Here is a 21,726-nt window from a genome sequence, read left to right as displayed (position 1 = left end):
TCACCAAAGGATCGTAGATCTCTGCTAGTACCACATCCTCGTAATTGATCTCTCTCAGCGGTGGCTCTGAGTCGGGTCCGAAGAGTCAGAGATACGAATGAAGACGCGAATGAAGGCAAAATTATTATTCCAATCCTAGGCACGGCGCCTATGGAGATACGACCAGGCAGGACGAAAGATAGAGGGGACAGGACAGCAAACAGAGGCAGCCAATGGCCAGATCAAGGTAGCTTCGGACGTGAGGTCCTTTTCCAGCTCTACCTTTGACGGTTTTAAAGCGACTATCCGTAAAAATCTGAAAATAGCATTGGAATTAGTTACTTTTTCAGGGGTTTTTCATGGCATGACTTACATGCGCTAAGGGCGCCTGCATCCTCCAATTTTTTGTTGATCCAGGCAGGCGCTCAGCAGATGTAGCCCAGATCTTTCGTCGCTTTGTGGCTCACGCTGCAAGAGAAGAGAAGTGAAGATTAGATTCGAGTGTTTGCCATAATCAAAACACTTTTGTGGCAAATGCCATTTGCACACTTTCAATAATCCAAAACTAATATTTTGAAATAAGATAAATCGACAGCGAAAGACAACGAATATGGATGGTCATTCGGAACCAGAATCTCCCGGGAATAGCGTCGGGGCAATAAGCCTCAAAGGCTTTGATAACTTCAAGGAAATGACCATTGGCAGGCCGATCTGCATTATGCCGCCCCGACCAGGCACTGCGGTGATGAACTACCAGGAGCTGTACATACCACGCGACCAGCTGACCTCCGTCTTCTATCCCATCGAGGAGGCACAGCGCTGGCTCACATTGGTCGACAAAATGGGAAAGTCGCACCGCTTTCCCCTGCCGGCCATTCTGCCGAAGGTGATTCAGACGCGCTATGTGCCCAAGCGGCATCTGCCCAAGGACGTGGAGGTGGACCGTCGCCGGCGGCAGTATCAGAAGATCAATCTCACCGAGGAACTCTTGCGGGCGGGCCTCACCGACGAGGTGCTGCAGCCGACCGAGGAGCAGTACAACGTGATGTCGGAGTTCGCCTTTCCGCACAAGTTCCCCCTGAGCTACTTCGATGACAGCAACTATGACATCAATTCGCCGGCGGCCTGGTTTGAGCTGGGCGTGGTCGGAGAGGCGCACTATCCGCTGCCGGCGAAGGCGTACCTGCCGTTCAACCGGAGCCTGCTCAACTGCCAGTGGGTGTTGGCTTCCGTTTCGGCGTACAACGAAGATGCGGACCTCTGGACGCTGCTCTCCCTGGAGGATGGCTGCACCTACGAGGTGCCCAAGCTGCAGTTCATGTTCCTCGCCGAGGATCCGCACAAGTACATCAGTCGGCTCAAGGCCGCCATTCACGAGCGCTACAAGGGCGAGCAGCTGATGCTGATGGAGCTGATCGTCGACTGTGTGCTGCACGAGGACATCGAGTCGACGGTCTTCTACAGCTTCAAGCCCATCGAGGCCGTGCTGCAGGCGGCCAAAGTGTCCGAGCAGTGCAAGCGACGCCTCCGGTCGGAGGTGAATTTGGTCTTTGAGCGCCTGATGGCTCTCTACGAGCTCGAACAGTTCATCATTAAGATGCCCAAGGAGTTTCCCCAATTCCGCAACATTAATCTCAAGGAGTTTCTGCCGCGCGACTTCCACAATGACATATCCGCGCGGGAGCGGGCCGAGGTGCAGGCCCTGGGCATCACCATGACGACCAAGCGCTACGATTACCTCAAAGCGAGTCTCTTTTACTGTGTGGGCGGCATCGAGGCGATGGCCGGTGTGGCCATCGAGTGCCAGCACATCGAGACCATGTCCATATTCATCTGCAACTTTAGCAAGCCCCTGGCACTGGTGGACTTTCTGCAGTCGCAGGAGGCGCACAGCGACAATGTGGCCACCTATCTGAAGGTGTACTGGCCCCAGCAGCTGACCTCGGTCATCACCGTGGTGCTGCGGGCGCTGGGCAAGGGCTATCTGGACATTTCACTGCACCAATGGACCGTGTATCTGATGTGCAAGATCTCCACGTTCATACTGCAGGTGAAGTTCCGCATGCAGGAGTCCATGGAGGTGCTGCTGGAGACATCGCTGATGAACTTCTCGCACTTTGTCTGCGATCCCTGCCTGCAATTCCTCAAGCTCAAGTCCAACTACAAGTGGACCAGCAACTACATTGACACGGAGTTTCCCTTCCACAAGCCCGTCTTTGCCATGACCCTGGGCATCAATGAGGAGCGCAAGGTGTTCTACTCCACCGATCCCGATGAGTTCCAGCCCTCGCTGATGGACATCTACAAGCGGGGACTGGAGAAGACCTCGGGCGTGCGCATGATTGACGCGTCGGTGATGACCTTCCTGAAATTCGCACCCAATCTGTATATACTGACGGTGGAGCTGATTGAGGATAAGTTTCTGATCGAGAACGAGCTGATGCGGCAGTGCTATGCCAAGGCGGTGCTGCCGCTCAAGGCGTACGCGCGCATGTACGAGAGATTCATTGATTTCTATCTGATGAACGTCAACCATTATATGGTGAGCTATGCGGCGGCCAAGAAGCCCTCCTCGGAGGTCAAGCGGGACATACTCGAGCACAAGCGCCTGAAGGAGGAGCTGCGTGTGATACTGCCCGCCTTCATTACCATCGGACCCTTCTACATCAACGTGGACACGCTGAAGCAGTTCCTCATCAAGAAGCGCATCGATGTGGTGCGTCGCATTTTCGAGTACTACGTGGATCGCATGTTCGAGACGAACGAACTGCTGCTCGAACGCTGCCTGGAGGTGTTCAACAAGATTGCCGAGCGACCCATCAGCATCGAGCATTTGTACAGCATTCGGGACTTTGCGGCCACGGTGCCCGATGTGGTCGAGCAGCTGCGCGCCGACATACAGATCATGTGGCTGGAGTACGATCTGCTGGACAGTTTCTTCTACAATTTGAGCGATCATCAGTTTGCCATGAAGTGGAACGTGTACGCCTGGCCGCACCAGATCCTGGTGCGTCTCTCCACCCTCAAGGAGGAGCAGAAGATCGACATTGAGGAGTTCCTGCGCCAGCATGCCAGCGAGTGTCAGGCGTTTGAGGAGCGTCTCGAGTCGCTCAACGATGAGATTCAGGCCTTCTCCCTGGTCTTCAATACGAATCGCGCCCAGGAGACATCGGTGGACATCAAGAAGACCTGGGCACTGATCAAAGAGCTGCAAAAGGTCAGCCAGACGTTGCAGTATCGCCAGATGCTGTTCGAGCTGGAACCTCTCTCAGTGGAGTTTCTCCAGAGCATCATCGAGAGCTTTTCGCCGTACAAGCAGCTGTGGTACGCCTGCTCCAACTTCCTCAAGCTGGAGGAGGCCACGCTGGGCAATCCGATAGCCCAAGTGGAGCTGGAGGAGGTGTGGAACAACCTGGAGGAGTTGCGCGGCGAGCTCAAGGAGTCCATGGTCATATTCAACGAGAAGCCCGAGATTATGGAGGTGGCCCGCGTATTTATAGGCAAAATCGACGAATTTGTGCCCGTCTACAACAGCATCAGGGATCTGCGCAACGAGAACTGGATGTACGTGCACTGGGTGGAGCTGAGCCAGGTGGTTGGCACGGAGATCAAGTACACCATTTCGATGAACTATCAGTATCTGATGCGCAAGGGCATCCTCGATTTTCTGCCGCAGGTGCATTACATCTCGGTGAAGGCGGACAACGAGGCCGAGAGTCTGCGCGCAGCGCTCGAGGAGGAGGAGCGCCAGAGGCAGGCCGAGCTGGATGCCATTCTGCTGCGCAAACAGTTGCGCAAGTGCCGCAGGGATATACTCTAAGCTTTACTTGTTGCTCTTTTACAAATGTTTATCTAAATTAAATATTCCCTCATCGCCAGGGACGTGCTTTGAATGTCCTTCAGGGCCAGCCAGAGCAGCAGCATCAGGGCCACCACGATGCGATGGGCGATCAGAGTGGCGGCCCCGTTCGGTCGACTCTTTTCGAGATTGTAGAACATAGCCGAGACGCCCAGTGGCAGCTCCACCAGCTGTTCGCTGCCATCGAACTCCAGGTCGTGTCGCTGCCCCAGCACGAGTCGGGCATGCTGCAGGACGCTCTGATGCGGCACACGGCCCTCGAGCAGGGCCAGATCGGCCACATGGAACTCGTAGCTGACGCTCAGGAACATGTTGCGGCAGCTCAGACTCTGCTGCGCCTCATCGTAGTATCCCAGCACCGGAGGCACGTCATGCGCGTTCTCCCCGAAGTGCAGCTGTATGGGGATCCAGCGCTCCGGCTGCGGTCTGCCCAGCTGCGACACAAACACCTGATTCATCTCCTCCAGGCTGCTGCAGTTGTGGGGCAGCAGCTTCCTCCAGATCTCCGCCTGCAGGCGCTGACAGAACTCCGTCTGATTGGCATTGGCATTGGCATTCTCTTGTGGTGCTTGAGGTGCTGCCTGATGCAGCAGACACTGCTGGGCCAGATCCACTCCGAAGCGCAGCACCTGCGTTTCATCCAATTTGCGTTGACAGTTGCCGCTGCGAGGCTTCCGGGAGAAGAGCGGCAGCCAGTGGTAGTCCGGATCATCGTTTCGGGCATGAAAGTAGCTGAGCAGCTGCTGCTCCTCGCTGCTGTTCTGTGGCAGCATTCTCGAAAGGATTACAGGTGCGCCAGCCAGGTAGCCCAGTGGCCCAGAGCTGGGCTTGGCCAGCGATTCATTTGCAGTGGCAAATGTCACCGCGTAGTGCAGCCAAATGGGCTCCGTGTCATCCTCTGCGGCAGCAGCTTCCTTGATCAGCAGCTTCGCCGCCAGAATGTTTGTGAAATTGTGAATCAGCTGCAGTTCCAGCCTCTCCACGGGCATATCCCCCGCCCACTGGGTGTCGTTGCCTGGCTCGGCGCACAGCACTCTTCCGCTGTCCAACTGCTGACAGACTTGTATTTGGACTGCCTCCACCTGCTGCTCCTCCAAGTCCCTCGGCTTCGGCAGCAATTGGTGGCTGGCAGTCAGATTGAGCAGCGCCCACACACTCTCCTGCAGCTGGGCCTCATCTCTCATGCGGCAATTGCTGGCCAGCGGCTGCAGGTGTCGAATCAGCTGCTTCAGGTGGCACTGGGAGCCCTCGTAGGCCGTGGGCAGATCAAAGGTGGTCGACTGCCTGCTCTCTGGGTGCCACAGTTGCAGCGGTTCGCCCGATTTGTACAGCGTGGACGGGGCTGGCGGCCCTATGGCCTCCGTTTCGTAGGCGCCCAGTGGATCGGGCCATTTCTGGTACTGCGAGGCATCAAAGTTCCTGATGAGCGGCTTCATTTTGGCCGGCTTTGTGTTGCTGCGAAAGACACACAGCCAGCCGTCGTTGATCTGGCAGGTGGGCAGGCCGTGGGTGTATTGAAAGTCCTCCAATCTGGAGAGCAGCTGCGGCGCAGCCAGCACCTTCAGGCAGCTGAACACCTGCCTGGTCTCGGTGGGGCAATCGCGATCACAGCAGCAGTTCAGATCGCACATCTCCGAGCGCAGGTCACAGGAGCAGAAATAGAACGAATCGTCGGGAAAGTTCATGGGTATCTTGGGCGTAGTTTCAGTGGCATTCAAAGGCTGTGCCTCAGCAGTGGCAGCTGCCTCTGCCTCTGCCTGGGCAGCTGTTGTGCTGGCCTGTGTTGGTGCAGCTGTGGCACTGGGCTTTGGTTGTGGTCGTGGCGGAAAAGTCTGGCTGGGCGTGCTGGTGGCCAGCTCTGGCAGGGGGCTCACGGAGCTTTCAGTCATGTAGGATACAGCCGATACAGCAGGTACAGCAGGTACAGCAGGTGTGATTGTGGTGGCAGGCTCCACTGTGGTTGGCGGTGTGGCCGTGGCCGTGGCCGTGTTGTTGTAGCTGTGTGAGATGCCAATCTTAATCGTGTGGCTGGGGGCGCTGATCAAGCAGAGGATCGTCAGCAGCAGCCGTAGCTTCTCCATTGCTAATGGAACTCCACGCCGTATTCCTCGAATTTGCGAAAGATCAAGTTGAGATCGGCAATGATCTTGCCCGAGCTGCGTGTCTGCAGCTTATAACTGGAAAAGGAGATGCAAACCCTTGGAATTACAGGCACATAAATCAGGTGTCAGGTGTCTGTTCACTTACCGCTCCACGCCCGAGAATAGCAAATCTGTTTTGCTGAGCGATGCACCGCCGCCGCCGAAGCGCTCGCGTATGCTCTGCCACCAGCCGTTGGGTGCCACCTTCCAGGTGTTTATCTGCAGACGATGGGCGCCGGGCGTGCACGGTATGTGGGCGAAGCCGTAGCCAACGGGCCACGACTGCTGCAGCACATTCACCGCGTGCACCTCCACCAGCAGTGTGGGCCAGCCCTGAATGGAGGCGCTGCTCAGGTGTATGTCCAAGGGCGCCGCAAAGTCAGAGCAGCTCTCCAGGCGGTTCGATGAGACGTGCGTTTGGCCGTGTAACTCGCCCTGAATCAAGCGCCAGGCGCTGCCTTTAATTGGATTGGTTTAAATATATAAATTTATTGATCGCTGGAATTTGTGTGGTGTGGTGTGGTGTGTTGTGTTGTGGCATACCGCTCTGCAGTGTCCACGTGCAGTAGAGATGCGGCTCGTCGAAATCAACTGCTTTCAATATTTGTCCAATTATGTGCACTTCCGCCATCAATTGAGATCAGGTTTCACTTCTGCAATTGCTCAGTACGCCGCATTAATTGAGTTTAATATTTTCAGTGGACTTTTCACTCTCCGACAGTTGCTTTTTGCTTTTTCCTTTTTCTTTATTTTATGTTTTGGCAGTTGGTCGTTGCCCCTGACAACCCTTTAACACCCCACTCGAAAAGTGAGCTGCCAACTCGTGCGGAACGGCCTAGGAACTGGTTCGTAGTTCGTGGTGGTTCGGGGTTCGTGTTTGCTGGTTCCTGGCACCCTGAGGTTCGCTTGGAGGGTTGGTTAACTTGTCGTAAAAACATTTATTTGTATTTAATTGACTGTTAATTTGAAATGGATGGAATGGCTCCACTTGGTTGCTGCCACGGCAGCAACTGGCTGGATCTTTTACTACTTGCTCGTGAACCAGGGATCCTCCTTCACCTGCGGCACATTATATCGAATCTTGACGGGCGCCAGCACATGCATTATCATGTGCTTGCACTCACTGGTGGCCGGCGGGGTCTTGGGGAACACCAGCGACTGGTTGATGCGCTTCAGCAGTATGTGCACGTTGGAGCCGTCGTAGGGCAGGCGGCCAAAGACCATGGCGTAGCAGACGACGCCACAGGCCCAGATATCGGACATAAAGGGATCGTAGGCAACGCCTACGGGTGCAGTGGGATGGGGGTGGTAATTAATGGATAAATACGGCGCTGTGGTGTGGTGGGGTGGGGTTGTGCTTTTACCCTTAAGTATCTCGGGACTGGCGTAGGCGTAGCTGCCACAAAACGTTTTCGAGAGCACCACCTGATTGTCGGAGGAGCGCGTGTCCTTGCGTGCGAATCCGAAATCGATTAGCTTCAGATTCCAGTCCTCGTCCAGCAGCAGATTCTCGCACTTGATGTCCCGATGGACCACGCCCTTGCTGTGTATATACTCGACGGCGCTGATCAGCTGCCTGAATAGCTTCCGTGACTGCGTCTCGTCCAGGAACTTCTTCTCACGCACATAGTCCAGCAGTGTGCCATTCTCTGCCAGCTGCATAATTAAATATACTCTAGGGGGTGGGTAGGCGGGGTAGATGAGGAAGGGAAGGTAGTGGTATGGGAAGGGGCTGCCTTCCTACCTATGACTCGTCTCTATGCTCTGATAGAAGGTTATCAGATTGTCATGGTGCAGTCCCTTCACCGCCTCGATTTCGCGCGGCAGAAACTTTTGCGTGTACTCCGGCGGTGCCTTGACCTTCGAAATGATCTTGACGGCCACCCGCTTGCCGTACTCCTCGGAGAAGCCGATCTTGACCTTCGCATAGTTGCCGGTGCCAATCACCTTGCCCAATATGATGCCATGCTCCTCGAGTATCGTCTTCTGTGGCTTGGCCTTCTCATCGACTTTGGCCGGAACGGCACCGCCAGAGGGACTGGTCTTGGCCTGCTGCGGCGGCTTCTCGTTATTGAACGTGTACACCTTCTGCTCCTGCCGACGCCCCGAGTTCGTATCAGTGGCCAGATCCTGGGAAGAACTTGCACCAATCACTGCACCACACCCCACCCCCACCCAGCCAGCGCGGTAGTAAATATCAGAATTATTTTTAAGGGTCTTAAGGTTCATTGTTTACCTGCGCCTGGGTCGCCTTTTCGTTTTGGGGCTGTCGCCATTTAAAATGGTACCACAAATTCCGCCTAGCAACGTGCCCCAGGCTGTTGCCGATATATATAACGGGTGCGCTGCTGCCGTGCAACAACCAAAGAATCATTGAAAATAGTACATATTCCGGCTACGAACATCAATTTTGATAGACAGTTATTTCAATGTTAATTAGAGACTTTAACGTAAAATTTAAATTAAAATAAATTAAAATAAAAAAATAAAATGAAAATAAATGTCTTACAGGTTTAATTTCCTCGCTGGTATTGTCCGCCCCCCCCCTGTTGCTGGTAACTGGCGAATGAGTAGAAGTTTTTTTCACCCTGAAAGGAGAGAGAGAGAGAGAGCGGAGCACAGGTTAAATGTTTATTTAATTGAATTAATATGCCATAGGCGCCTGGCGCCTGTCGCTTGGTGCTGCCGCTGCCGCTGCCGCTCTGGCGGTTGCCGTTGTGTAATCAGTCACCACACACCGCCACCCACAGCCCAACAGCCCAACACAGCCTAGAGGGCCTTCAAAAGCTTCTTCTCCTTCTGCTACTGCTGCTGCTCCTGCTGCTGCTGCTGCTGCTCCAGCTCTCTGTATGGAATGTGTGCGTGTGGGTCGGTTCCAACTTTTCCATCGCGTTCACTTTTTGCTGTCCACTCGGAGAGGCCACCGCCACCGCCACCTTCTCCTCCTCTCACTGCTCCTCCTTGCCCCCAGGCATTGGTTACCTACCTACATTTTTACTTAACTTTCATCGCTCTGCCGTGTTTGAGTTTTGGTTTATGAAATTTTAACATTTTTCGCATTACTTTGCTCCAAGTCAGAGAGGGAGAGGGGGGGGGGGGCTGGGGCTGGCGCACAGCACATTTTTAAAGTAGCTTAAGGTCATTCGAGCGGTTGGTAAATTTCAATTGAAATGCGGACAACGCCAACTGCAAATACACTTCCACTTCCCCACTTCCCCACTTCTCCACTTCCCCACTCGCTTGACTCCGTCTTGGCGGCGCTCGTTTGAGGCACTTTCTCGGGGCTCCCTCTCTGTCTGTGTGTGTGTGTGTGTGTGTGTGTGTGTGTGTGTGTGTGTGTGTGTGTGTGTGTGTGTGTGTGTGTGTGCCGTGTGCAAGTGAAATTTTTTTGTGTTTCATTTAAAATTGAAATGTAGCCGTAGGCGGCACAAAGTCGCCTGCAATTGGCAGAGTGGAATTTAATACGGGGGCAACCCAACTGTATCCGACAGCAGCAGCCACCCTGCCACCCAGCCACCCAGCCACCCTGGCCCCTGCCCATCTTGTTCACGCTTCTGTATTACATCAAATATTTATAATTTCATAATGAAAAAGAGCAGCCTGCCAAAGATAATGCGAGCAGAGCACAGGGGGCACACGGGGCATAGGGGGCACAGGGCATACCCTTTCGGAGCAGCTTACGCAAATGTGCTCTCAGCAGAAATGTGTCAGCAGCAAATTCCTTTCTACTCATCAACTGATTCACCCTGCTGGTTGGGCCCTGTAGTTGCAGCCTAGATTGGGGGCAGGGTTGGGTTGGTGCTACATCTAACCACTTGTTAAGGCAGCACTAAAGAGCATATCCTGCTCGACTTGATGTTGCCAATTTTTAATGTGTCTTTGTTTTTTTTTTCTTGTCTCTCTGTGCAGGTCACCTGACTGGCTGGGCTGCCTGGGCTGCCTGGATGCCTGCGCCTGGCCACCTTCCTGGCCTGGTCGGAGCTCTGTCGGAGCATGCATGTTAATGTCCCGCCATTACGTTGATTTCACAATATCCTTGCACATCCTGTCCGGAGCACTGGAGGCAGCAGCAGCAGCAGCAACAGCAGCAGCAGCTCAGCTCGGCTCGGCTCGGCTCGGGGTTTTGCACTCCGCAACTCTGCACGGCAATGTCAAAATTGTTTGTGGCAGTTGCCACCGCAGTTGCGTTGCCTGCCAGCGGAAATGCCGTTGCAATGGACACAGAGAGAGAGAGAGTGGGAGAGAGAGAGAGAGAGGGTGTGGAAGGGAGGCAGATGGAGTTGCTGCAGGGGCTGCAGGCTGCTGGGGGCAGTCGCCTTTTGTGGCACACGCAAAACTGACAAAACAGCAAAAATGACAACTGAAATATGCGACGCTGTGCGAAATTTGCGAGCAAGCGACACACACAGAGAGAGAGAGAGAGAGAGAGAGCGAGTCATAAGGCAGCTTCCAGGCTTGAGGCTTGAGGCTTCAGGATCTGAGCTCTGAGCTTTGGGCACTGGCATGGATCCTGGGCCCTGGCATTGTGGTTTGTGTGTCATCATCAGGATGCAATCGCCATTAGAGGTACCCGTAACAGGTTACTGGTACTCCTCCTCCGTCACCTCCTCCTCCTCCTCCTCCACGTGATTGTGCAATTGCCGTGTGATTTAAACATAAATTAATAATTATCTGCCTTGCTCGTGGTTGCTGCTCCTCAAGTTTGCTGTCACATTTCATCATGTGGAGACACTTTCGACACTCCTGTGGGTAGTGGCAAGCGGCTGCTGCAGTCCGGATGATAAAGAATTTCGGTACAGGAGAAATATTTCTTGGTTTATCCTGCTGCTGCTGCTGCTGCTGCTGCTCCTTTCACTTCCGTACTTCTCTCTCTCTCTCGCCTTACATTTATTGCCGTGTTTGTGCATAATGAAGCAAAGTCCATTGTTGCGGTCAGTTCTGGTTTTGCTCTCTCCCTCTTCCTTTTGGCCACTCTGCTTCTCCTTCTGCTTCCCTCCAACATGCAGCTGAAATGGTCATTCATTTGCGGTAATGCGTGGTCACCACATGCCACGCCCTTCCGCCCTGCCGCCCCATCCGCCTACCCCTTTCTGGTATGGAATTCTGCTTTTGCCGTTTTTCACTTTTTTCCCTCACTCACTCTTTCTCTCTCTCTCTCTCTGTCTCTGCCTGTCTCTGTGCATTTCCCTTTTGCTGTTATCTGCTGCTCCCCGCTTCGTTTGTCCTGTCATTAACATGACTCTTCTGGACGTTGCTTGCATATTTTCCTTGTTTATACCCTCTCACATAAGGGCATCATAATTATGGCAATGCCATCAAAGACGAATTATAATAGGTTGATCCATTCAAGTGGATCTTTTCGAGGATTTTGGCAGAAGAATTCAACATAAAACCTGAGAGTGGGGCAAGAATTAGAAGCAATGATCCACGGCCACAGAGCACGGAATATTCATATACAATTAGCTTGATTCCCTTGCCATTACCACAAAGAATCTAAAGACTGGAAATTAATATTATTTCTGGAAATATTTCTGGAATTATTTGTGGAATTATTTCTGGAATTATTTGTGGAATTATTTGTGGAATTATTTGTGGAATTATTTGTGGAATTATTTGTGGAATTATTTGTGGAATTATTTGTGGAATTATTTGTGGAATTATTTGTGGAATTATTTGTGGAATTATTTGTGGATTATTTTGTATTCTGGAATTATTTGTGGAATTATTTGTGGAATTATTTCTGGAATTATTTCTGGAATTATTTGTGGAATTATTTGTGGAATTATTTCTGGAATTATTTGTGGAATTATTTGTGGAATTATTTGTGGAATTATTTCTGGAATTATTTGTGGAATTATTTGTGGAATTATTTGTGGAATTATTTCTGGAATTATTTGTGGAATTATTTGTGGATTATTTGTGGAATTATTTGTGGATTATTTGGTTATTTTGGAATTATTTGTGGAATTATTTTGGAATTATTTGTGGAATTATTTGTGGAATTATTTGTGGAATTATTTGTGGAATTATTTCTGGAATTATTTGTGGAATTATTTCTGGAATTATTTGTGGAATTATTTCTGGAATTATTTCTGGAATTATTTGTGGAACTATTTCTGGAATTATTTCTAATATTCCTCCCGCTTTTGTGGCACATCAAAGTGTAGCCTTCGCTTCGACTTGCATTAAATATTACCTTCGTTCTTTTGTTTGCACTGCTGTTTATTAAAAAATTATTAAAAAGAGAGACAAGCGAGAGAGAGGGAGGGAGAGACAAAAGAGAGTCAAAAGAGTGGAATGTAAGAAGAAACTTTAATGCTGTCCAGCCATAATCGCAATGCAAATCTTTGTGCCACTCGAAGCGAGGCGAACAGAACGGAAATGAAATGAAAATAAAATAAAATGAAAGAAGCGACTTGCAGAAATGTTAAAAAAAGGAAAGAAGGACAAACCATTTGTAAGATGAGATGAGATGAGATGCGTTGGAGGCAATGGCAAGCAAACTTGAGGCAATGATTACTTAATGAGAACTCTGCCGGGCGGCTTGTGTGTTGTGTGTGTCTCCTTTGTCACTCTGATCTATAAGAGCTCTCTGGAATAACACAGAAAAACTGGCAGACGACACATATTTATCCAAGAATAATTTCATGTCCAATAACAGTTCAATTTCCGACTAAAATATTATGCCTTGAGCGCCTCTCAGCTGCTGCTCTCTCTCTCTCTCACACTAAATAGAAAAGAGATTCTAAAAATACAAACGAAATATTGTGGCTACTTTTGAGGCGACACACACACACAGGGAATGCCCACAAAACTGGGCAAAAATTGTGGGTTGAAAATGCAGTGAGGAATATTGTAATCCCAGTGCTGAAAGGGCAGAGGCAGAGACAGAGACAACATAACTTCTTCTGGCATAATAAAATAATATTTTGGCTCAAGTCCAAGGCAAAAACAAAGCCAAACAAGCTAAGAAACAAGAGCAACAGCAACGACTAAGCTGCAGCAAAGTGGAAGGGGCAGCAGGATGTACAGGGTCCAGAGACCAGATGAAGTAGACCGCCTCTACTTGCCAAGGGTTTTGGCTGGGGGCTGGGGGCTGGGGACTGGGTCCTGAGGTTTGGGGTTTTTCGAATCCAGAGTCTTGTGGCCATGACAGCGACCAAAGTAGCAGAAGTCAAGTGCCTGAATGTCCTGTGGGGCGCATTCTCTGGGGCCGGGTCCAGCCTGTCAAGTTCAAGGATTTAAAAATGTTAAACAGAACTCTGAACTGGACCAGGGAACTGGGGTATTCCTACCCAAATAATGATATTGTATTGGGTTAGAAGTCCCCACCCACCCCCACCCCCAGTCACTGTCCCCAGTCCCTGTTCCAAACCCCTTGCCTGGCATTTGTGGAGGCTTCTTCCTGTCTGGCAGTCGGTTGCCTGTCATGATTTTATTTTGCATGCAGATGCAGGCGCGTGTCAATGCACGTCCTTCCTCTATAAACCCCCTCTCTCCACTCTGCACTCCACCCCCCTCTTTGGCGAGCAGTGAACCGTTGTGTTGTTACATTTTTGGCAGCCCGCCTAAAAGTATGCAACGTCTGTGTCTGTTGCGGAATTGTGCATGTCTGTGCCGTGCCCTGCCCGGCTCTGCCCAGCCCTTTATTACCCTTTTGAGTGCGGGTTACCATTTTTAACCCCCCGCCCACCACCTCGCCACAATTTCAAGCTATTTCAATTTATGCTAGATTTATTTAAGGCATTTTCCAGTGCCGAATTCTTGCACCAAACCAGTGCAGGAAATATTACGAGTACGAGTACTATGTAGTTGCCTGGTTGGCATTCGTCGTAGGCTGGCAAATTTAAATGCTGGCTGGCATTCACCTCGTTTTTTGGCCTTCCATATGCATTTAAATGCATTGCATGTGAGGCTAAAATAAAAAAATCAAATTGAAAAACAGGCACAAAAGGAAAGGGAAAGGAAAAGGAAAGGGGGAAAAAACCTGCAATCGGCAACTCGCGCGCGCGTTGCCATTGCAATATGCATTTGTATATGTGTCAACAGCTGCTGTTGCAACTTGCAGCCGAATAAAACAAATGACAAAAGGGCACTGCGAGAGTGCTGTAGAGTCGCGGCGGGGCTACTCTATTTATTCTCTTTAAAGATAAAGATAAATATGAAAAATGATCATTCGAATATTTATGGGGAGTGAGGGAAAAGCTGTGCAACTATTTAGGCAACTTTTTAAGCATATATTTCTCACTCTACACAATAAGACTAGTTGCAGCTAACAGTAGAATCAATAATGCCTGAATAATTGTAGGAGAATCAACGGCTCAAAGGAGCTACTACAAAGGCAGCCATCTTCCATATCATTCTCTACATAATCTCAGACTTATTTATTTCTCTAAATGATCTCAGACTTATTTCTGATTTATGAGAATTATTTTCCAAGAATTACTGCATTAACAATGATCAGTGAATAATAATTTTGTCCTGCACTTTATTTCTTTGCCAAGAGCATCATGGCCCAGTCTGGGACTGGGAGTACACTACGAACCCACAACTAACTTGCGTAGGTCTACTTTCAGTGCTTAATCCCTTGAGAGCTTATGTAACTTGTAACCGCAAAATACCCTTTAGGCTTTTGCTGCAAAATAACCAAACGGAATGGCAACAGTTTTCCCATTCAACACACAAAAAAAAACCAGCAAATATATATCAAGAAAAACGAATAAACAAAATAATTCCTTTTTGGCAGTTGCGGCAGCAGAGTGAAATAAAGCTTGTAAAAAAAAAAAGAAATACTGAACAACAGAAAATAACATAAATTAATATTCAGTTAAAAATGTGCAAATATTTTACGCACGCATGTGGCTGCTGCTGCGGGTTCCCCCCCTTCTACCACCCCTTTAGCTATCCCTCACTCGCTTTACGGTCACTGGATTTTGTATGGAGCTCGCTCGCTCTCTCTCTCTCTCTCGGTTGCCTCCTTTTGTTGCAGCAGCTTATTTTGTATTGTTTCTTTTTATATTTTTTGGGGGTAAATTTATGAATTATTTGCGCGCTTGCCGTTGAATTTATTAAATGTAAATGCTGCGTGCTGCCATCTCTCTCTCTCTCTTTCACTCTCTGTCGTTTCGTTTCGTTTCGTTTCTCTTCTCTTCCGCTGGGCAGTGAAAAATGCCGTAGCACACTTTTCAGCGGTGCAGCGACTTATCTACAGGGCTGCATATCATGCGGGAGCCAGGGCTGCTAGGAGGGAGGGGGAGGGGTTGGGGGGGGGGGTATGTATCGCCGCGAGGTAATTTACATGCATTTTTGCTATAAATTAATGCGCCTGCAGGTCATTGAGGTACCAAGAATATGGCATACATACATATGTAAAATGTACATAAATATGTACACACATATGTAAGTATGTATGTATGTATGTATGTATGTATTGTGATATGCCCTGTGTTCTGTTTTGTGATTTATGCAAATGTTCAGTAAATTACAAAGAGCACTCATACACTCACAGTGTGAGTCTCACACATACATACATATGTACATGCATGCATGCATCTATATATCTACAGTTTACCCCCATATGTGTGTGTGTGTGTGTGTATCTGTGGGGTAATTAAAAATGCATAGAATTTTACATAAACCGAGGCAACTAATATTCATAGTTTCAAAGTTTTCATCCATCATCCACTCGGGAGCAGGGACCCACTTAATAAGCCCCAAAACAACCGCAGTGTTGTAGCTTAAAGGGAGGGTGCTCCACCCCCTATCCAGCTCCCCCCCCCCCCTCTCTCTCTCTCTCTAATGCTTAAAAGATAACCAAACCACAAAGCTCTTGCTCTTGCTTCTGCTTCTGCTTCCCTCACTGCCACACTGCCACTGTGGCGCTGTGTCCCTCTGTCGCTCTGTGTGGCTGGTGTCTGCATTATGAGCTCATTAATTATTCATAAATATTGCTTTACGCAATTAGTTAATTCCAGGATTGATTGATTTACTTTTGTCTGAATATGTATTAGTATTACCCCCCACTACTCCAGCTCCTCCTTTCTGCTTTGTCTCTCTCTCTCTCTTTGTCTCTCTGTCTCTGTTTCTATCTCCATTGCATTTGTCTTCTCTATTGTCCTGTGCTGTTTGTGGCTGTCGTGCCAAGGCAAATAGTTTCCACACATCTAACGACAAAATGCCATAAATGCTTTTCTATTTGCATTTCACTCAACTGCAAAGGGGGTGCGGGTGGGTGTGGGAGTGGGTGTTGGGGGTACTCCTACGACGAGGCGGCAGTTGCATTTGCTTTGTGGGCGGGCACGGGTTGGGTGTGCAGACTGGCTGGCTGGGGCTGGGGCTGGGGCTGGGGCTAGAGAAATGTGCACTAATGTGCCGTATATGGCATTGTCCTGACCGGCGGAGTGCACTTCGAGTGGCATATCATCTTGCCTGCTTACCACATATGAAATCGAAGTCGATATCGATTGAGTTAACTTCACAATCTGCCTGATTATATTCGAGTATCGCAAATCAACGATTGATGTACGAATTGTGACAACAATCAAATAAATACCTTAAAGCCCCCCTCCGCGCTGCTAAGAGCACCTGCAGCTGCAAATCCCCAACGAATACCTTCCCTATATACATATATATATGTATGTATATATGTCCTTGTTTTTGGGTGGAGGGGGCTGCTGGGCAACAGCTGAAATTTGCAGTCAACATAAATCGCTGTCCAAGTTTTGAGGTTTTGGCGTGCCAGCCAAATGCCGCAGCTCTTCGTCTTAGAGGCTCAATACAGACGGACAGACCGATAGACGGACAGGGAGAGGCTTTGCAAATGCAAATTAATTGAAACCAAACACAGACACACACACACACACACACAACAATGCGGCATGGTATGAGCGGCAGCGGGCGGGGGGCAGGCATTTAAAATTTGATTGGCATATGGAATGGATTTTTAAACAGCAATTGAGTTGGGCCATCTCTCCGCTTGTCCACGTACTCGTACTCGTATTCCAGTTCGTATTCCAGTTCGTATTCCTGTTCGTATTCCTGTTCGTAATCGTATTCGAGGTAGTTTAGCTATCAAGACTCAATCGAGCGTTGGGTAAAGGGCTCAAGTGCATGGCAGCGAATGGTTGCTAGGGGTACAGGGTTGCGGGGGCTAAAGGGTTGGGAGGGGTTGGAGGCTTGCACAGGTTGCCTATGGTTGATGGGTTATTATGGTCAGACAATGCGTAAGCCTCAATTAAGCTGCAACAATTAGTGTAGAGGCTTATTACGAGCAGCTTTGTTGCCTGCCCCTTGCCCCCACCACTACCCTGCGTGTGTGCGTGTGTGTGTGTGTGTGTGCGCTGGGGCATTATGTTTGTTTCGATGATTGAGCGGCTGCAATTGAAGCGGCAGACATTCAAAAGGGCTCTACGCTCGTTGCGGGAGGTGTGTGTGTGGGGGGGTGTAGATGTTTGGATATTTGTGTATTCTATTAAGCAGCAATATGCTGCTTACAGACAGTTTAAAGCCAGCCATTGATGAACTCGACTTAGAGCTAAGACCTTCCCAGCTTGGGGGACTTGCCTGGGATTGGCCAAATAATTAGGAGAGCCATTGAAGGGGGGGAGTCGGACTGGGCGGACTGCCATTATGGTTACTAAATTCCCCAATTTGAGTGCTTTTAAGCTTCCTTTTTCCGTTGCCTGATCCTGCTTCCAATCCTGGCGTATTTGCTTCATTCGATGATATTTTTTTTTTTGGGGTTTTTTGTACTCTCAATTTACCAGAAATTACCTCAAATTTCGCCATCTGTTACCAGGTGGTACACGGCATCAAAACTTTAAGTCCCTTTCATCCTCTTGCTGTGGGAGCCGGCGAGTCCAGTCTCCGGCTCAGGACTGTGTCCAGTGAGCTCTGCCACTTGTAAGCTAATACCTTTTGGCCAACTTCAACTTTGGCCGTGCAACTTCAGTTGCCACTTGCACATCAGAGCCGAACGAGCTGAACGAGCCGAAAGCAAAGGCAAACAAACAGATCTCTTCTCCATCTCCTGCTGCTGCTGCTCCTGCTGCTGCTCCTTCTGCATTACACAGGAGGACTTTGTGTCATTTGGCCTCCCCATCCAGTTCTCCTTTGGTTCTCTCTTTTTTCTGTATGCTGTTGCTCCTGCTGTTCTTCTGTTTCTGTTCTGTTCCTTTCTCCTGTTCATCCTGCTCCTGCTGCTCCTGCTGCTCCTCCTGTACTGTTAGCATATTTTATGCAATGACAATGGCTTTGGCCTCGCCACTGTTGGTAGTTTATAAATCATTTGAGATAAGCTGCTGCACAACGTGCAACACCTGATGCCTTTTTGAAAGGATGCCGCCGCCGCCGCCGACCCCTAAAGCCACGCCCCATGCCCCATGCCCAATGCCCCCACCCACCTGCTCTGCTCTGGCATTGTGGAGAAGACTCTTCCTGGTACGTTAAAAATTTTGCAGACAACGACTAAATGGGCACAAAAAACACAGAGGCAGTGGCACTGGCAGTGGCAGAGCCACCGAGTGGAGGTGGAACGGAACCGAACATAACAAAATTGAAAATAAAAACGAATAGCAAAAAATTGGCAAATGGCAAAAGGGAATAACAAGGAGAAGAAGAAACAAATAGCAGGCAACATAAGGAACAGGAAATACTCTTTGTGCGAATTTTATTATGGGAATTTTTGGTAGAAAAAATTACCTAAAAAAGAGTCCTTAGTAATATATTAATTATACATAATTAAAATAATTATATATTATAGAATTATATATTATTAATTAATATAAACCATTGATATATTATAATTATATATATGTATAATTAATTATAATATATAATGGTATATATATTAATTAATATATTTATAATAAATAAATTAATAACTAATAAATAAAATATTTGTAATAAATACCTTTAATTGTTGCTCCATTTAATAGCCTAAAATAAAAAGAAAGGAAAAATATAAGTAAGAAATTTAAATAAATTTAATGATTTATAATAAATATATAAAAGCGTTACCTGAAGATTTCCCCTACTTCTATGTAACAAATCTATCATCAAAGCCATCCATACCTCGACTGCTTTCTCTCCCTCTCTCTCTACTAGCAGCTCCGTTCGGTAGGACAACATCAGGCAGCAGGCAGCAGGCAGCAGGCGGCAGGCGGGCAACAAAATTGTTTGCGGTGCGGCGTGGAGTAAAAATATGAAAATGTAAATACCCTGTAAGGTATATGTGAATTTGTTTCAATTTTCTTTAAAAGTAATAGCTGCCGTTTGTTTTGAATATGCAGTTCTTACCTTATGTTTGTGCTCAGCTAATAACTCGCTTTTGAACTCCACTGGGCCGTACTTAAATAACGTCGAGCTATACGTAGAAAACGGTTATAGTCCAGTTATTCATGTTTTGAGAGTGGCTGTGTTAGCATCGTTTAGAATGCAGGGATTGATTTAGTACGTAAATACAATTTTTCAAACCACGCAAATTACTAAAATTGCATTTTAGTTGAAGCCTCGTGGTACTGATTGTCTGAGGAAGACAAGGGGATCGGAATAAAGCCGGCAGAAACGGTAATCGCTTCACTAAGAACACATTGAAATACTATTCCAAATTTTAGACCAGATGGTTACCGCTAAACCCTTGGCCAGTCCAACCACAGCAACCGGACAAAACGGCACACGTAGTTAGCAACCGAGACAGATGAGCTGCAACAAATAAGCAGAACGGATTACAATCACCAGCCGTGCCAATTACGAAAATTGAACCTCACATCGAAACAAAGTTGGCAACCCCTTTAACTAAACGGCATAGGTGGCTTTTTATGACCGTGGGATTAAATAATTTTTAGTGATGAAATCAATTTAGAGGTCCAGACGGCCATCATAAATGGGGGATCCGCGCTCCACGACAACTGTACAAGCGGAACCATGGCGGTGGATCGCTTATGTATGGGCTGCCTTTGGTGGAGCTCCAATATTTTGTATCGGCAATACCAGCCTAATCACATAGTGTCTTTGAGCCTTTCCATGGTGACCAAGGACATCCACAAGTAGACCATCAGTCGGTACAATGTTTTTGACCTACACATCCATGATGGTGGCCGGCTGGCGGACTTAAACCCATTGAGGATCTGGGGCCCGTTTATGCAGCAGGGTGATACCTGAGTACCCAGATGGGCCGATTGACTACAACCTACAACTGGCCCGGCTGAGGGAGATGGGCATTAATTATTAACAGAGTTCATTTTCTATATTTTTCCCTGACTTTTTTATACAAATAGTTTTTGTGTTATAACCATTTTAGCATCTTTTTTTTTTTTTAAAATATATTGTTTGTTATGCCTTTTGTTTTGTAGTTATAAGCAGCTAACCAAATAAAAATAAATAAAGATAGGGGAAAAAGCCTTTAAAGCAGTGCACATATAGCCATTTTACTAAGGTAGCATAAAATGAAAACCTGCAATGGCAGCACTTTTGCAACACTTTGAGGCACCCACCCAACGCCCAAGAATGGCAGGCACCCAGGGGGAATATGGGCATGGGGCATGGGGAATGTGGCATGGGGCATGTGGAAGGTATGTGGGATGTCGATGTCGATGTCGGTTTGGTTGCCAGCCCAGCGACTCCTTCGCTGTGACTGACGCTGAGTGCAAGCTGTTTAGCTTTCATGTGACAAAGTAAATTTCAATATATTGAAATTGTTATTTAAGTAGAGTGCACGTGGATGCCCCCCCACCCACTGACGAAGGAGTGGAGTGGAGGAGTGGAGAAGTGGAGGTGTGGGTGTACCTCGATTTTGTTGTCTCTGCATTTATGGGCGGCAACTGCCAGCTGTTGTCAGATGCCGAAGCCCCCCCACCCACCCACCACTCCTGCTTGCATCGTTTCTTGTAAATAGTGTCATAAATAAATTGCCGTGATTTGTGTGCCAGTCACCAGAGAGAGGGAGAGAGACAGAGAGAGGGACAGAGAGAGGTAGCGCTAGCGAAACCCATAGAGATAAAAGTAGAGAGAACAACAGAGCAACAAAAAAATAACACAACAATATCCATGCTAACAAATTGCATTTTAAAATGCAACCCAAGCGATTTGCTAACAAAAGTACAAAAGTACAGTTGCCGCATCGCTGCAAAACAAAACCAATATGGCTGCCCACAGCCTGACGTACAGAAAGAGATAGAGCTATCAGCAGAGAGCGATATGGAGACTGTCTGCGAGAGAGAGAGAGAGAGGCAGAGTGGAGCAGCTGTTGGGGTTTCAGAGTTTGGTATACGATTTAATTACAAATAAAGTAATTTTTAATTGAATAACCGCCAAAGTTGATGGAAAAACGTTTCGTAGCCACACACACACACACACACACACATAGGCATACCAATACACAATACACAGACACACTCACACTCATACACATGCAGATTCCCTCCCCAATTGGCAGAGTGGCGGAGGGGCAGAGAGGCTTAAAAACTGATCGATTTTCAGTTTCGGTTTGATGGTGGAAAACAGCGTGAAAAATGCACATCCATCCAGCCTTGGCTCGGCCCGCTCCCCTCCCCCCCCTTTCAACGTTAACTTCATTCTCACCATGCAACATGTGCAACATTTGTTGTGTATGTGTGTGTGTGTGTGTGTGTGTGGCATTTCCCTCTGTATATGCGTTTGGTGTGGACATTAATTTTGCCACTTTTCTGCCCTTTGCATACGCAGTGCAGTGGTTTGCTCTGCGTCCATCTTGACCCACACACACACACA

At 48.4% G+C, this 21,726-nt stretch overlaps 4 protein-coding genes across 4 annotated transcripts; 1 reads left to right on the top strand and 3 right to left on the bottom strand.

Moving 5' to 3' along the window:
- The first annotated feature begins 499 nt into the window (after positions 1–499).
- LOC111074846 (dynein heavy chain 1, axonemal) lies at positions 500–3,857 on the top strand. Its single transcript, XM_022367809.2, has one exon. The coding sequence runs from the start codon at positions 590–592 to the stop codon at positions 3,797–3,799; it is 3,210 nt and encodes a 1,069-aa protein (XP_022223501.2). The 5' UTR covers positions 500–589; the 3' UTR covers positions 3,800–3,857.
- On the bottom strand, positions 3,794–5,919 carry LOC111074867 (tectonic). Its single transcript, XM_022367836.2, has one exon. It carries the CDS (start codon positions 5,917–5,919, stop codon positions 3,832–3,834), a length of 2,088 nt encoding a protein of 695 aa, XP_022223528.2. The 3' UTR covers positions 3,794–3,831.
- A 2-nt stretch (positions 5,920–5,921) lies between these two features.
- Positions 5,922–6,849, bottom strand: LOC111074853 (B9 domain-containing protein 2). Its single transcript, XM_022367816.2, has 3 exons — positions 6,523–6,849; positions 6,086–6,437; positions 5,922–6,015 (listed from the first exon to the last, which is right to left on the bottom strand). Exons 1-3 carry the CDS (start codon positions 6,608–6,610, stop codon positions 5,922–5,924), a joined length of 534 nt encoding a protein of 177 aa, XP_022223508.2. The 5' UTR covers positions 6,611–6,849.
- A 49-nt stretch (positions 6,850–6,898) lies between these two features.
- Positions 6,899–8,408, bottom strand: LOC111074848 (testis-specific serine/threonine-protein kinase 4). The gene is made up of 4 exons (XM_022367811.2): positions 8,216–8,408; positions 7,724–8,132; positions 7,344–7,654; positions 6,899–7,262 (listed from the first exon to the last, which is right to left on the bottom strand). The coding sequence occupies exons 1-4, from the start codon at positions 8,253–8,255 to the stop codon at positions 7,006–7,008; spliced, it is 1,017 nt and encodes a 338-aa protein (XP_022223503.2). The 5' UTR covers positions 8,256–8,408; the 3' UTR covers positions 6,899–7,005.
- Between the last annotated feature and the right edge of the window lie 13,318 nt (positions 8,409–21,726).

Source organism: Drosophila obscura, unplaced genomic scaffold, assembly GCF_018151105.1.
Source record: "Drosophila obscura isolate BZ-5 IFL unplaced genomic scaffold, ASM1815110v1 contig_179, whole genome shotgun sequence".
Classification (NCBI taxonomy): Eukaryota; Metazoa; Arthropoda; class Insecta; order Diptera; family Drosophilidae; genus Drosophila; species Drosophila obscura.
Note: the sequence above shows the minus strand (reverse complement) of the source record. Positions and strands in the feature narration are given on the sequence as shown.